General features: G+C 47.2%; 1 protein-coding gene across 2 annotated transcripts in view; it reads left to right on the top strand.

Annotated features, from left to right (window-relative positions):
• DIS3L2 (DIS3 like 3'-5' exoribonuclease 2) overlaps window positions 1-17,148 on the top strand; it is a 179,123-nt gene that overhangs the window by 141,275 nt on the left and 20,700 nt on the right. For both annotated transcript variants that reach the window (XM_029960788.1, XM_018075032.1), the window contains one exon: window positions 662-741. In XM_029960788.1, the coding sequence (XP_029816648.1) occupies window positions 662-741 (80 nt within the window). The remainder of the gene's footprint in view (window positions 1-661; window positions 742-17,148) is intronic.

Raw genomic sequence — 17,148 nt, 5'->3', positions numbered from 1 at the left:
TTAATTTTTCCCCCTTAAATAAAATAAGCCATGTTTGAAATCCGAAAAGCCTTGCTGAATGCCTTCTTGGAGCTGCAAAGAGAGCAGCTTCCAGGTCCCATCATAGCCTGCTGCCGGAGGCAGATCCAAACTGCAAACCCTTCTAACAGCTCTTTAATAACTCTGCACAGAAGGAAAAATCTGTCACCTTTCCCTCTGTGGTTTCTCCTCTGTTCTAATGCACTGGAGGAACGAGATGGAGCCGGGAAAGTTTTCAGAGAAAGACTCGTGGGAACTGCAGCTGCCGATGGAGAAACTCATTTCTTTAGTGTCTGAGGGGAACCGCAATCGCTTTGGTGAAGGGTGGTGTGTGTGGGTGGGTTTGGAGGGGTGAGCTGTTATGACCCATGCATTTCAGAAGAACCACGAACACTTTATAGTAACAAAGGGTGGAAAAAGCAAGAGGTTTCTACAACGCATGTGACTTTTCCCTGAGGTTTGGAACCCCACAGTATGTTCCAGGCCATGGTGTTTGCGTGTCAGGCTTGGTGAATTAAGCTTTCCCCCACAAACTTCTCTAGAAATTGCTGTGATGACTGAGAGCCTAAAATGTTGCTTTTTTCTCTCTCTCTCTCTCTCTCTCTCTCTTTTCGTTGTCCCACACCCCTTCTCCTCTCTGCAGATGAAGCTTTCGTTTACCTTGGACCAGGAGAGTGGGATGCCTCAAAGCTGTTATGTTTATCAGTACCGGGACAGCAACAGGTAAGGCCTGTGGAATATTACATACAGCAAATATGGGAAGGTGCAGTGAAAGGAGGCTGCCCTGCCTTCTGGCAAAGGGATTGCAACTGCTTGTACCACTTAAAAGTAAATTAAAGCAGGCCTCAGGCTTGACCCAAAACTGGGAACAGCTCCTGTAAAGGCCAGATCCTTTAAAATGCACGGGGCCCTGCAGCCCCCTTTTTTCTGCAACTTTTAAAAGTTGCTTTCATTTGTCTAAAAGGCCTGCTCTTGAGTACCTGGGGCTCTGACAGAGCTCACCCAGGCTGTGCTGTGATGTGTTTGCAGCTCACACCCTGCACTGTTTTGTGCTGGGGTCACTCTGGGAGCATGGGCTGGGGGAAAGCACCCAAAGACTGCTGAAAAGGGCAGCCCTCACCTGTGCCCAGCTAGACCCACACAGTGCCCCAGTCTCTCTGCTAAAGCTCATGCCTGAGTTCACTGAGTGGCCTTTGTGGTACTGTAGCCCCAGTGCAGCCACGTGCTCTGTTTTTGTAAGGTACTATATGATATTCAAGCTTTGGATGTGTTTGGAGCACAGAGTCCTCTATTTCTAGGTATTCTGCCTATTTTTACTAGCTGCTGTAGTGAATTGGCACCCAAGATGTTTTTATATCAAATCACATTCTCATTATCAAATTGACAGCAGCAGCAGAATACCAGCATGTCATAAATCCATGGCCTGTTACTCCACCCATGTAGTTCTTCCTCTTGCCAGTTATTGAAGTTAACCTAAAAAAGGAGGGTATATGAAATTGTCAATGAACAGAACAGTCTGTAATTAGATCTGCTCTGAAACACCGACAGGAACAGCTCCAGTGAGGAAGAGGGACATCTGCAAATGCACAGACCCCTTTCTTAGCCAAGAGAAATCTTAATATTTAAACAAGAAGGGGTGTCATTAGGGGCAGACTCCTTCCTGCGAGTGGATGGGTGATTAGCACATGATCCCACCCCAACTATCCTGGCTCCAGAGGCTGGTATGAGCAGAGTTGGTACCTCCAGCACCACCAAGCTCGCAGGGAAACGTGCAGTTCAGTGCCAAAGCATAAAATCAACAAGGGAGGAGCGTTTGTTTTTGAGGTTTTTGAGGGCGGTGGCACACAATGGACAGCGAGGAAAAGAAACCCCACAGGCCTTTTGGGGTTTGTTAAGGATGTTTATAAACCAGTGTTTCTAATTGTATGGCGTATATCTCAAAAATCAGCAGCTGTGGGTTTTTTGCCTCAGACCCTCCTCTCTCCAGGCTCCAGTGGGTGTTTTGTGCCATTGTTTGAGGAAACTCTGGGGACAGGAGTGGAGCTATTTTGTTTAAGCGCTAAGGCCAATAGCAATTCCACTTGGAAACCTTGCTTTTAGCTGTGAGGGGTCCAGCATGTGACAAAGTAGCTGTGGCATGTTGGCAGCTGTTGATTTAGAGATGTATGGCTGTGTCCTGCATTTCTGGCAAGTGTGAGAGCTGAGCCACCCTGGGCCATGCCAGCCGGGATCATGACTTGGAAAAATACAGCGTGGGCAGGATGAGTGGAATTGCAAATAAACCCAGACTTTGTGCATGTCTGATAGATCCAAACTGCAACTACATCTCCCTGCAGGCCCCCAATCCAATGTGCTGTATTTTATAGCTTGCTTGACCAACGTGGGGGGAACAGGATCCCATTTCCTGGGGAGAGCCTGGCTATGTTTGCACACATGCTTATCCCCCTAAACCCTGTGCATGCAGCCCAGCACTTCCGAAAATCCTTGGCTGGTGAACTGAAGCGTGAAGGTCTGTGCTATGGTTGACGTATTCTTGCAGGTAAAATACCCTTGAGCCAAATGTGCGCTTGGATCTGGTTGTACCCTGGGTGATTTTGGAGGAGTTCACAGGTGCTGCAGCTTTATTGGCAACAGAGCTTTGCATCTGAGTAGTTTTGGGAAGCACTGGATGTGGTTCCTGCTCAGCCAAGAAGAGATGGTTCTTCTCAAGCACTGGGCCTGTCACAGGGTTAATTTGATATCCATAGAGTAACATAGCATATGTCACTATAGTTTTTCCTTATAATAATTTTCCAGGGTAACTTGTAGGGCTTGGTTCTCTCAAGCTTTGACGGTACCCACTGAGACCCACGGGGGTAACAGCTCTTCTGCCTCCTTCTTAAGATGTAGCCAGAAGTTAAAGCAATGTAAGATTGGTGTCTACACTGTGTTTTGGAGCTGTTTACAGCCCAGAGAAGAAATACTGGTGACACACTGCAAGCTCATGCATGGGAAAGACTGGAAATGTGCACCCTGGAGCTCAGCGCCCTCGGCAGAGCATGGGTCTGGGACCTGCTCCGGGAAAAGACTGAGGGCAGGAGTGCAGGTCTGCAAGAATCTTGAGCAGCAGTTTTAACAGGAGGAAGCTGAGGTGATTCTGGTTGACAGAAACCCGTTCTGACCTGGGGAGTGTACCCGGCGCCCCAGAGATCTGTGTGAGCAAGGCTGTGCTTGTCAAGGCTTAATGTCACCCTGGTCACTGAAGGAATGTCCCTTCCCCTCCAAGTGGCAAATGCTGTTCCAAGCTACAGCCAGATGGGGCCAGCGGAGAACAGTGGATGTTGGTCTCCCACTTGCAGAACAAAGGACTGCAGCATTGCTGGAAGTGTAATTACCAGAGCAATTAAAATTTCTATTGCTTAGGCTAGAAGTGCAAGTACCATGCAGGCTCTTACAAGGGCAATCAAATGGAATTTGTTCCCTTTAAAATGATAAAACCCTTCCAAGGAAATTTTGCCTGCCCCTGGCAGTTTCCTGTTGCCTGCCTGCCTGCCTGCAGGAACATTTATGGGCACAGTGCTCACCGGATGCCTGCTCCACTATTACACCCTGGGGGCCGAGCACTTTGGGTGGACTGGACTCTGTGGAGCCTTAGAAGCCTTGGATTGGGAGCATAAGATGTGTTGAGCAACCAGCTGCTCACCCTTCCAACCCTGCTATAGTATGTGGGTATCCAGTGGCATTTGATAGTCCCAATAGTGATCCAAGTGCTCTACTTGGAGCTGTATGGAGGAGCAAGACTGCGGTTCACCAGGGTTAGACCAGGGAACATCATTTCTCCTCTTCTTCCTGCTCAGACCTAGACACTTCCATCCCCTTGGCTACCAGTCCTTCCCAGCCTTTGAATCCTTCCTGGCCCCAGAGGAAATGGCTTGACCTAACACAGAAGCAAGCAATCTGCTTTCTCATTTTCAAGCCATGTAGCTTAAATTCTCCCTAATGGGAATCAGTCAGTGTAACACAGACAGAGCCCTGGGCTGCTGCTCTGGGCTCTGTGGGACACTGCCCTGCAACGGGAGCACTGTGCCGTGACATAGAGACAGCCGGTGACATTTGGAACAGGAGGGTACTGTCACTCTTCACATGGCCCCAGAGCAGTGACATCCAGGAGAGGACAGCCCTGCTAGCCATCCCATGGTGTGACTGCAGCACATGTCGGGTGTTGACAGTGGGAATGGCTTTCTGTCACTGCCTCTTGACACAGGCTGGGTTTCTCTGATCCTACACAGGATCCAATTGCAAAACCTAGCCAGGCAGTAAAAGACCATCAAGTCCATTCACATCCACCACCACGGCTCATGAATCCTGTCTTACAACATGCAGTCACCAGTCCCTGTTCTAGGAATGTGATTCTGGCTGTGCTGAGGAAGAGCCAGCTGCCCACTCTGGAGCCTGCTCCTGTGGGCTGCCAGGCAGCGGGAAGGAGGAGATCCATAAAGGTTACAGATGATCATGAAAGACTTTTTCCAGGCTGTGTGCAGGAAGAGCCAAAGCCAATTTGAGATCCTCCTGGAAGAAATTAATTGCAAGAAGTTCAGTGTCTTTTGGCTGTATCCAAGAAATAGAAAATTCAATCTGTTTTCTGCATTCACCATCACTGTCCAGACTTTTCTCTGAAGACCTCCTATGCTCTGCTCACCTATCCACAGCAGATCTGACCCTTCAAATGCCTTTGTCTTTCATCCCAAGGCTCTGATTACTGTCACCTTTCTCAGATGATGCAGTGCTCAGGGTCCCTGCCATCCCAGACCTGCTGAGAAGCTGTAAATCCCTGTCAAGTGTGACTCTTCCTTGTCCCCAGCTGGTGCTCCTTTAATATGGCTTTCCTGCTCCCTCAACCTCTAGGTTTTGGTCTATTTTTGAGGTCCCTTCCCCACATCCCAGATTCTGCCTTTGCCGATAGACCAGCTTGCAGCTCACAAATGAATTTCATTTTAATTCCTTGCTGCAGCTGCGGTTTGTGTCAGGATTATAAATTTGCAGTGGGGGCTTTCATGTTCTCTTCAGAGTAATTTCTAAACCCAGAGGAGCATCATCTCGCATGGAAGCACTTAGAGACCTCTTACAAAAGCAGCGTTGGAGTATTGATCACTTTGGCTCTCTGGGGACCCGGAGTGCTGCAGATCGAGCTGCTGTGCAGCATAGCCACTTGCGGGCAGCAGCACACAACTCTTCAGAATGAGGAGTGAAAAATAGCTCCAGTTGAAAGGAAAAGTGGTGCCCCCTTTTATATAGAGATCAATGATGCCTGGTACATTGGATTATCAGTTAAAACACCGGGACTTCAAATGCCAGGGTGCATGCACTCCTGATGCTGACAGGCTCGTGATACATAATGCTGTTTGGGTTACCAATGGAGCTCGTCTGTGCAGTCTTTTCATAAGGTGAATGTAATATCTGCAGTGATGTACCCAATGTTACATCAGGAGAGCCAACCTATAATTATGCTGGAATTGTTTGAACTGGTTATTTGTCACTAACACATTAGCTCACTCCATTTATTGCTCCCATTCAGGACTGCAGCAGGTTTGGTGTAAACAGAGCTTGGGTGGAGGTTTGGGAAGGTTTATTTTTCTGAAAAGAGCAAAGCAGAATTTATTCTTTTTTGCTAGGAGAGCTGTTGACTGGCAGTGCTAGGAACAAAATATGTAAAGCAGCTGACACAGCATAACTGATTTGTTTTCAGAGGTACTTCCCAGGTGCACAGCTCATGTGTTGGACTTTAGCACGGACCTGGTTGCTCTGCAATGAGCTGGCAGGTTTACCGTAAGATGTTTTGTTCCTTTTGAGAAATTGAGGCTTGCAGAGTGGGTTGTTTGCACAAGGAGCTGCTGCACAGCTCACACAGTCCCTGGATGCCTGACCTGCCTTATTACATGGTTGTTTCATGGCATGCATCCCAGTGGAGCAGCACTGCTTGTGTTGGTGTAAAGGAGCTCCCCTGCTGGCATCTGATTTTCTGGTTAGTGATCAGCAAATATGTGCTCTGCCCCACTCTGACCTGCAAGGCCAGGGAAGTCTCTGAAAGTGGCATCTTCTCATGTTTGTCTTATCTGGAAGGCTGAAATTTCATGGGAGAAATCCATGTACATGACCCTTGACATCATAGGGTTGGATAGATGCTAGCTAGTAGCCTTGAAATGCCTTGTTTAGATTTCACATCAAAATAAAATCAGTGTAATTTCCAGGAAAAAAAGAGAAGACTGAGCGTATTGGAATTTTTCTTTTGATACCATGTCTTGGTTTTTGTTTGATTTATTGGCACTAAACTTTACCCACGTACACCCTTCACGTGCCAAAGCCTAAGCACTGGAGTTGGCCAATGGTGGTGAATTATTCTGTCACTGTACATGGAGATAAACCAGTCCTCCTGGTTTTGGTATTGGTTCAGTGAAGGGTAAATTGTCCAGGAGAATAAGTCTGGAGGTTGACCTTTAAAACTTCAAAAGATACGTAATCCCTCCTGCCTAAGGCATGAGCTCAGTTTTCTGTCTGCCACCTCCACAGGCTGCTGGGACATATGCTGCAAAATAGCCTTTGTCACTTAGACTTGCAGGAGCAGAGAGCTGTTCTTTCCTTGCAGAAGGGCCCCTATGGCCATTTGTAGCTGGGGAAGAAGGGCTCTTGGAAAAGGCTCTGTCCAGGGACTACTTAACTGCTTTTGCTGACACAGACCTGCCTCCTCCTGCCACCCTGCTTTTTAATAACAGGTCCATCAGAGCTGTAGAAATAGTAACTGCCAAATCCTTGGAGTGTCAGTGTGACATGGGGGATGCAAATAGAAAAGGTGATCAAGGAAACCCACCTTGAGCAATCAGATGGGATTTGAAGATAACCTTATCCCTTTCAAATGAATGTTTGAAGCCTTCTTTGGTGTCCTGCACAATATCCCACAGTGACCAGTAGCCCTCTCTAAATCCTCATCAGGGTTCCAAAACAGTCAGTGTGTGCTCCCACCCTTAAGGGGCAGGAAGGACTGGGATCTTAAATCCCAGTGAGTGCAGGACCTCCCTTCTCTCCCTAGATTGAATCAGAGGAGTTTGTCATCTTATTTGTTTCAGTGTTCGCTTGGGGAGGAGCTGTAAAACCTCCTTGTTATCAGTGTTAGGTGTCTGGGTATTTGGTGGCAGTCAGGTAGGCGAGAAAATATCCTGCAATTGTAACTGAGTCAGAGATGCTGTCTCCATGTGTCATCCTCTGAGATCTGTTTACATATCCATTTGTTTAACAATAGATTTGAAAGCCCTCAGCAGCATTTCAGCACCATTTTCCCTGGCCTGTGTGTCTGACTAATGCCCAAGGCAGTGAGCTATATCTGGACTAGAATTGCTAACCTGTGAACGTGGGTTTCTTAGCAGCCCTGAATTAAATGAGTCTGTGATTAGCCCTTACGAACATGGAAGAGGACAGATCTGACGTGGGAACGAATGAATAATCGTCATTCCACAAGAAGCACCTCTCAATTTCACCTTGAACCCAAGTTGCTGGATTGATTTTGTGTCAAGGAAGGCCCTCTCCTGGGCTGACATCTGGCTAGAAAAATCACCAGACCCCCTAGCTATCCCTTTCCCAGCAGGATTTCTAGACGTAGTCTTTTCATAATAGGGAGGAGTCCTACTTTTGGCTTGGTCTCTGTGTCCTTGAATATATAGGCATCGTGCAGAGTGACTTCTCTGCCAGTAGTGGGTTTTGCTGATCACCCTGTGATGTTACAAGCAGGGAGCACTGGGACAGCAGGTAAGTGCATGTGCTGCCTTCTTTTGCTTTGTCAGGAGGTGCTTTAGGTACAAACTAGGGGTGGAGAGTTGCATATAATCTCAGACAGTGGGGTAACACCAAGGTGATGAAGGGAATCATGAGTACTGGCGGCAGTGAAGGATTCTCTGCTTGGGGATAGACCTGCCATTCCTGCTCTCCAGCCTTGGGGATAGACCTGCCATTCCTGCTCCCCATCCTGCTGTTCGATCTGCACTTTCTGCCTGGAGGGAGTGGGGGTTTCAGTTTGCCATGGGCAGGACCTCTACAGTCTGTTCAGCACTAAGTACCTTTGTTCCCCAAGGAATCCACAATTCAAACTGGAGTAACCGAGTGGATTGTCAGCCAGCTGGGATTGCTCTCTCATAAAGGGCTACTGGCTGAAAGCTGAAGTGTTCAGATTAGAAATAAAGCAGGCATTTGAAAGGCAAGAGAGATTAACTGGCAAATTGTGCCAAGAGAAACCAGGGAATTCTTCTTCAAGGACAAATGTAGTTCTGGAAGGTGTTTTAGACCCTACACATCAGTTTATTTGACAGACCAGTAGCAACCTGAAGGCCTCCAGGCACAGGAGATCAGCTGAGGGAATAATCCTCCCAGTCTTAAATTCCTGCCACACTGCTCTGTGTTAATGTAAAGGATCAGCTTTGCACTCATACCACTTCTCTTTTCATGTACTCTGCCAAGCTGGGCATGCCATTTACCTTATCGTTTGAAATTATGTCCTCACAAATTAGAGGGTGAGAGTGGAAGTATCTCTCCTTGCCCTATCCTGAGCAACCAGGGTTGCAGTTCTACTTTGCCAGCTACTGCTGTGTTTTGTTCTGGGTCCTTTTGCTTTTTCACTGTTTTTTCCACAGTTCAGTTCAGCTGAATCAGTCTGGCAGTGGACCCTGCTCCCTCCACACCTCCCTGCTTCTTCTCCATCGAAAAAAGGAACTCCAAGTCACAAGCATGTTTTGTGTGCTCAGCTCCTTACCGTGTCAAGGTCACCCTGAGTGGGGTTCTTGTTACAGCTTAGCACTTTCACCTCTTTCAATTTGCCATGCATTAGTCAATCTGGAGCCTAATGGATTTGTAACCTGACTTTCCCTGTATTATCTGAGCCGTTCCCAGCAATGTAAGAGGATTTGGGCACAACTTCCTTTCAAGTTAATGGAAAGATCTTGCTTGGAAAGAACCTGCTTGAGGATCTGAATGTACTTTGCATTAATGTTTCCATTAATTTTAATGGGAGATGTTTCTAAATTTCTCGGATCAGCTTTGAACATCTTAAATTTTGTGTCCTTCACCTGTCTCATCTGAAATGCAACACCCTTAAATGAGCAGCGTCATTATTGGCCAAGGGGTTCTGCAAGATTTTTCTGCCTCTGGAAATGTTCTGTTCTCTGGTGATCCCACTGGACACTTCACCAGCTCACCAGACGTGGGCAGGATGTCCAGGGTCAGCTCCTGACTCAGAGGCTGTCCCTTGCATGCTCTCTGCTCCACCACCATCTGCAGAGCAGAAAAGAGAAAGAATCCTCAGTGACTTTTTAATTAGCATTTAAAAGCACTTTGCCAGCATCAAACAGAAGGGAATAGAGAAAAGCAAACTTGCTGTTGCAACTCAACTCTCAGTTACGGCAAAGCTCTGTTGCTTTGGGTATGATTATCTGCACACAGCATTTGGTTGGTAGAGGCAGGTGCAGAGCTCAGCCTGGGTTTTAGCCTGGGTAGGGTCTTGTCTGGCCTTTCTGCGTATGCAGGGCCATGCCACTCTGGGCCCTGGCCTTGTGAGCTGAGCAACACAGTATCCCCAGCTTCCCCTCCTTCTCTCTTTGCTCCCTGCCCTCCTGCTGCTCTGACAACTTTGACATTTGAACACTGTGGTGATTAACTGTTCCTGAGCATCTCCTGCTGATCAGATCACTCCTCACTCCTGCCTTGTTCAGCAGAGCTTTTGTCTCCTTCTGGGGTGCCCGTAGATATTTCTTTCCATCTCCACTGAGCTGAGCAGAGACGAACATCCCGACTGCTCAGTGCACCATACCTGTGGTGAAAGCCAACCCTGGCAGAGCTCTTGTATGTGTTGCATCTCTGGCATAATCTCATTTTGCTGAGACAGTCCAGGCCAAACAGCCTGATGTAGTAAAAGAGTTCATGCAAACTCTGCTCATCTCAGCATAATCAGGTTAGCGAGCAGCTACACATGCAGTTGTCTGGGCTTTCAAGAAAGACCACATTGGCTTGGCCCCTCTGGAAGTACTTCTGGGTACTGGGTGGTTAAATAGGACCTAAAGTGGTGAGGGGTCAGCTCTGCAGCAGTAAAACAGAGCACCTGTTGGAGAAGTCATCATTAATGAGTTCTTCATGCTTTATTTAAGCTCAGTGCTCATTTGCAGTCTTGCTGCCAGACAGGCTCTGTCTGGTGTGGTGCCACTTGCCTGGCACAAGTGTCCAGGTAACAGAGGAGCAGAGAGGGTCCACCAGAGGCAGAGGGGTCTGGTGTGACTTGTTTGCAGCATAAAGCAGGAGAGGCTGGGAGCTGGCTGCCCGTGCTCACACGCTCACTCGGAGCCAGGCCAACTGCGGGTCAGTTCCAGCCCCCAACAATTAGTGAGAGATTAAATCTAGATTGATCTGTCTACTTTCTCAGAGTGAGCCAATTCCAGCAAGAACTTCTCCTTTCCCTCTGTTTCCATGTTAAAAGGAAGGAGACCTTGTCAGATTTCTGGATAAATGGGAAGCACAGGGCAAGGTAGAAATAAATGTTGTGCTAATGTGTAGGAAGAATCATTAGGACAGAGACATCGTTGATGCGGCCGGGCTGTGGCTGATCCACATCGCTGTGTTGAAACTCTACCTCTGGTGCGGCTACTGCAAAAGGCAGGATTCAAAAGGGCTCTGCTATTTATTGCCCATTTGCAGTGTTTTGCAGAGAGTCAGAATCTGGTTCAGAACAAGAATTTTCGGCAACAGTAACGGTCTGGACTGGTGCAGTGATGTTTGCTGCAGGGAATTCATAGGAATTGCCTCTAGGTGTGGTTATTTGACAGATGCACTTGGATTGCTCAGGTATTCACAGTCCCTATCGCCACTGAGTGAAAACTGAGATTGTGGGAGAGCAGAGGAGAAGGGACATGTTTCTCCAGTGAATTTACAGGAGCAGGAGTATGGTGTCAAGCTACGCTGGATTTTATGTGAGTCTCTTTGGGGATGAGTTTTTTTGGAAGGGCAAATGGGAAGTGAGAAGCAGGGGATCAGTCCTTGATCGAAGCCAGCAGAGGAAGATCAAACATCTGCTTCATGCTGTGTGTCACACCTGCCATTCTGGGGCTCCACAACCAAATTAGGATGACACTTAGAGGGACACTTAACTGAAAGGATGCTGGCCTGCCCTCTCTCTCAGCCACATCTCCATGCTGCACTGTGAGCAACAAGGACAGCAAAGATTTTCAAGGAGAGTGGTTAATCCTGAAGGGTGCAGTGCTCTGATCTCAGCTTGGCTCCACAAGCTGTTCTGCCCACGCAGCCAAGACAGGACCTTTGCAACAAGGAGTTCTCTCTCTTACACCCGGAGTGCTCAGTTTTTTAAGGGTGCCATAGAAAGACTGAGAAGTACAACAGAGCACCCAGCCAAACCAGTTTGGCTTTGCATCACTGCAGAGAGCAGCAGACAGGCCTGGAGAAAACAACCTGCAAACTGACTGACGGCTCCAGAAAGCAGAGTGAGACAAAGGATGTTTGTCCTGAAATCTGTGGTGGGTGTAGCCATTCCCAAGCTCCCAAAATGGCAAAGGGATGCTCTCTTAGCTGGCAGAGCAGTGTGGCTTTGTGCATGTTTATCGAGGGTTTTTGCCTGCATGGTGCCAGTGCAAGAGCCATTGCTTGTAGTTGACAGCTCAGCTATTGTTGCAAAGTGTGATTTAATAGCAAGACTTGATTACAACATGCAAATGTAGCTGCTGGGGGACTATCTCAGAGGTTTGTGGAGATTAGCTGTTAAATTGGCCAGTGCAAAAACATTATTAAGCAGAGAACATAATTACTCATCTTGTGCTTCTGTAGTGTATAGAAGAGACAGATTTGTTTAAAAGCCAGAAAGTCCTATATAGAGAAAAGACTCGTGTCAATGCCACATCATGTACTGCTGTATGTTGCAGCATATTTTATTAGAGAAGCAATACTTAATAACAACATTTGGGAACTTGTGGAAGGAATCCATTATATTATTCTGCATCATAAAAGAAAACCTAATGCCTAGTCTTTGTGAAGGCTGTGCAGATATTGAAACATCTCCTTTCGGTGGTGGTTGATTGCTTTTATGGAGATTGTATCATATGGATATAAACAAATCTAGCACTTGATATGAAATTTGGAAGCAGGGTTTTAGACTTGTTCATCTGTCTTCTATCTGTGCATGTTCCCTCTGAAATGCATCAAGGTTCCCATTAACACCTTAAACGTGGAAAGTAGAATTAAAGCGAGACTGTCGGCACATACAAAATGAACAACTGGATGTGCATTGCTATTATGTTTTTCCCCTTCAGTCCTGGAGTGTCTGTGGTTGCTGGAATAAAAAGCTTATGTGTGTGAGGATGCAGGGGGAAGGATTAAAGTGTGGGGAGCTGCAGACCTGGTTTTGGGATCAGGCTGTGGTTCAGAGGTTCCTCCTGCCCCGTGGCTCTCTGTAGCCCAGGCTGGGCTGCAGGGCATAGTGCAGTGGCAGCTAGAGGACTGAAGTCAGATATAAAAGTGCATTTGGCTAGTCAAAGCCCCAAATAGTTTCAGGAAAATCTTTAACAGAGGAGTCCGGAGGACTAAATTAGAGGAACAGCTTGTTCCTAATGCAGCGTAGTTCCTGCAGTCACAAGTGCTGGCATGGGAGTGGGATGATGCTGTCAGGATGAACCTGCTGTGCTGCTGTGGCTGCTGCTCACCCCTGATTCACACCACTGGTCACTTCCCCTCCAGCATCTCTGGCCCCCCAGCAGATGCTCTGCTGAGCCTTCACTTGTCTAAGCAGAAGGAATTATCCTCCCTAGCCTTAGTGGGTGAGATAAAGACTTCAAGGAGTGTTGATGGGAAACTCCTTGCCTTCCTTTTGTTGCAGCTCAAGAGTATTTGTATACCAGTAATTGTTCCCCAGGCTGCTTCCTGTGTGACTCAGAGCTGATTGTGGAGCTACTGTGTGAACCTTGGCATCCTGGCACAATATATCCCAATCAGTCTAAATTTGAACTTATAGTCAGTCCTCCTTCCTCCTTTAGGGCACGGACGCACACTGCCTTGCTTCTTACCTGCTCTGTACTGGAAAATTTGCCACAGCTGGAGCCATCAGCTCTTCCAGGTGTGCAGGCAGGGAAATGAATACCTTGTTTGTGGCTGGGCTTGTTTTCCACTCAGAACCACAAAGCACCTGAACCACAAGACAGCTGCTCACCAGGATCTCCTGGGGTGACTGTAGGTGACTGGGAAGAGGTCTGGCTGCATGCAGCAGCAGCATCTCCCTCCTTTCATTACTCAGTGCCAAAGGGTAATCCTAAAAATACCTGTGAGTGGTTTGCGAGCTGTGAGTGTCAGAGGGGGCAGCTCTGCAAAGGTCTAGTATCAACTGGGGAAGGGAGAATGACATATCATGTCATCACTGAGCATGAAGCTGGGCACGGGGAGTGGGTGGGAGCAGGGACTGGGTCTAGGTCTCAGCAGAGGAGATCAGCAGAGAATGGATCAGTCCTGTTGGCAGAGAAGCAGGAAGGGACATGGGGCAGCGTGGGCTGAAATGCTGAGCTAGGGCATCTTATCCCTGCACAGGCACATGTCAGTTGCAGCTATTTTTTTATAGTTTTCATTGATAGTTTGTGATGAAGCCAAGAAGTGGGAGAAACCACATAACAATATTTCATAATAGTGTTGCCCCAGCTGTGTGAGGGCTGTGTGTTCAAGCTGTCTGCATCTCCCTAAGCACCATGTACACACTTTGAAGCTGCATATCCAGTAATCGGTACTGATAAATGCAATAAGTTTCATGTGGTGGTAGAGTTACAATGGGAGTCTCTGATAGTCAGGGAGGAGACAGAAGTGATGTGTTCCTCTGTTAACCTCCTTTTTTTTCTGTGTGTGCAGTTTGGGAATGCAACAGATCCATCTGTTAAATGGCTGTTAACCTGTTCTCAGAGTCTAAAGTGCGAGAATTTTTTTGTGTGATCCTCTTCTTTGACAGTACTGACACTGCCTATGGGAGATGCCCTTGGCTGCAAACTAAGGTACTCTAGGGAGGGTTGCAGTAGCTCTTGGTTTCTTGAATGACAGAGTTTTACTGTACTGAGCAGAGTAGCACACAGTTTGAGGCAGGACCTGCTCCTAGCAGGTCCTAAGAATTTGCCACTGCTGCTCTGAAACCCTAGGCTGAAATAAGGCTGTGATAATTAATGGAAGTTAAAGTGCTCCTTCTGCCTGTGAGCTGGTTGGAAATGGAAAAGAAAAACCTGTCACAATTGTGACTGGCTCTAAACTACTGTCAGGCTTTCCTCCTTCCCTTCCCCTGCCCCAAGTGGAAAATTGTATTGGAAAGCAGCAGTTAGAGCACTTAAATCTTTCCACAGTTCATTTCAAGCTCCCTTTCTTCTTCCCAGCCATACCCAGGCCAGTTTGGGGCGCGGATGGGAGACTGCGTCTCTGGCTGAAACTTGCAGGATGTTAAATAACAATGGGAGAGTGAGTTTCAAAGAGGGTATAATGTGCCTGGATTGCACGTACCAAAAGCTGTGTTTCCCATGCTTTCACATTCAGCCCATCCATGCATCACTCTCAAACTGTTTCCTTTCTGTGTGGAATCTATCTCGTGTGTTGTGGAGCAAGCTCAGGCTGAAATGGGGTTGGTACCTCCCCTGCTACAGAGGGGGACACTTCCACAAGCGTTCACAGAAGCTTCTGGTGTCTGTCATGTCCAGACAGCACATGTGAACACATGAAATGTGGGCAGAAACAGAAGCTTTTATATCCCCTGTGGTGGGTTAGCAGGTTCTTGTAATCTCTGCCCTTTCCCAGGTAGTTGGATTGTCTGTTTTAACTAGTGTGTGCCCCCTTTCTCTTAACACCTCTTGGCACAGTCACCTTGCTGCTGCAGGCAGTGGTTCTAGGTGGGTTTGTCCCCTCTTGGGTCAGGAAAGGGCATCTGTCCTCCTTCACTGTCTTCCTCAGCTGTCTGGATTTAACAGGTTGATCAGTTGGAGGAAGCTCCCAAAGCTTTTACTTGATGTTATTGAATAACCCTTGGTAGAGAGCTGAAGGCCCAATATGCAGACCAGACCCACTCCTTAGGGAAGTCTGCTGCCTCCCTGGGGCCCAGGTTAAAGATGTGAAGAGAAAACTTTCCACCCTGGTACAGCCCTCAGATATTATCCATTATGGATTTTTCAGGTGGGCAGCGATGAATTTTCAACAAGAAGTCCAAGGGCATTCAAGAAATATTTCAGGGCTTTGAGGTGACCGATTAAGGAATCAGGAGCACAGGCATTGTTTCCTCTATCCTTCCAGTTGCAGGAAATGATGAGGGAAGGAACAGGAAGAACCAGCAGATCAATACCTGATTCTGAGCCTGAGGTCACTGAGAGAATTTGCAGTTTTTTTGATTGTAGGTTGGTTTACACAGTACCAGATCTGCAGGCAGGGTACACCTGCCTTAAAGGGGGAAAAGGATCTTTGCACAAGACTTAGGAGGGTTCACTGAAAGAGCTTTAAAGTGGATTTGAAGGGGGAAAGGGATAAAACTGGGCTTTCTTCTTCTAAATGTACATCTTCCCTGTTCATTCAAGGGTTAAGTAATCTGAGAGATGCAGCACCCAGAGCCAGGTATCTGTCAGGCCTGGACTGGAGGCTCACCAAAGCATGAGGATATATGATTTTATTTCTGTTTTGTTATTTGGAGATTACTACTCAATGTCTGTAGGACAAGAAAACTCCAGGGCATCCTAGGATATGCCCTGTGCTCCAAGAGAGGTTGTTGTTTTGGCTTTGCAACATTAATATATAAAGGCAAGAACTGATGGCTGAAGTGCTCCTTTTCAAGGATTAAAAGGCACTGCCAAAGGCTTTGCAAGATGACAGTGTTGCAAATCTTATCACAATCCAGTGCTTAGACTGGTTGGTTTCAGCAGCACAAATGTGCTGACAGATCTGTATGTCTGCTTTTTGGTGATGGTATATTTTTTCAGGAGGTTGGTCTGTGCTGCTGAACTCTGGTTGCAGAGCCTGGAAGGTAACATAGCAAGAATTCTTTTTCATCACACCTGGGTCTTTATTTTAACCAAACTTGCCTTGATCTAGTGAAAAAGGAGCAATTCAGGGTATCATTGTGGATTTATCTTTGGTTTCTCTGCTCTTAAATGCAGCTGAGGGATCCATAAAAATCAGTGGAGGAATTAGCAGGAGTAACCAGATTATTCACTGGAATTGAGATCCAGGGACAGAGACATTTGCTAACCTCACCCAGCAGTGTGTGAGGTTTTGCAGACCTCAGTATCAACAGAGCTTGTTCTCACTTTCGTGTGATTTCAGTAGAGGGACCGTGATGTGAAACAAAGTCCTTTTCTACTAATCCAGCTCTGGAGAGTTGTCATATCCATCTCTGGACTTTAAGGATATGATTCTTTCTTGCTTAGATGATGCCACCCATCCTTACCTGTTATGGTCTCACTGAAACTGCCTTATCTATCCTCATCTGCCATCTGGCTGTAAGTAGCTCCAGCTGGAGACAAACAACCCTCTGTCACCAGGGCTGCACATCCTCCTCTCTGGCAGCGAGGTGCCGTTCAGCACCCACTCCCATCCATGCTGCTTGGCTTTTCCCATTGTGTACCCAGCTCCAGGAGGATGTTTGGCAGTTTTTCCTCAATCCTGTTGTGTAAATGAGGGTGATTTCAGCCTGCCATGATGTGTGGGCTCGCTGCAACATGACTGTAAATCCAGATCTGAACGTTTTCTTGTAATGGACGTGGTGGTGAAATTGCATTGCTGCCTTTAACCTCAGGCTGTCCTTAGACCAAGCCAGACTCTTCACAGCCCCTGCATCAGTAAATCAAATAGCTTTTGAATCAATGCACATAAAAGTCAAGAGAGAGAAGTTACAGATGGAAAAGACCCATTGTACCTTGAGCCTGTCCTGCTGCAGAGGGGGTAAGGCTCTGTCAGGAATTCCCGGCAAAGCTCCAAACCTATCCGCTGAGGCCAGGCAGGGTGAGAGTCCTGCCTGGGAAAGATGGGGCGGGGGGGAGATTGCCTAAATTTCCTACAGCTTTTCCATTCTGCTCATCTCTGCATTTTATTCCCTTGGCTTTATTTTTTGGGCAAGAA

The sequence above is a fragment of the Manacus vitellinus genome, unplaced genomic scaffold (genome assembly GCF_001715985.3).
Source record: "Manacus vitellinus isolate BGI_N305 unplaced genomic scaffold, ASM171598v3 scaffold_29_pilon, whole genome shotgun sequence".
In the NCBI taxonomy this organism is placed as follows: domain Eukaryota; kingdom Metazoa; phylum Chordata; class Aves; order Passeriformes; family Pipridae; genus Manacus; species Manacus vitellinus.
This window is presented reverse-complemented; position numbering and strand designations above follow the sequence as displayed.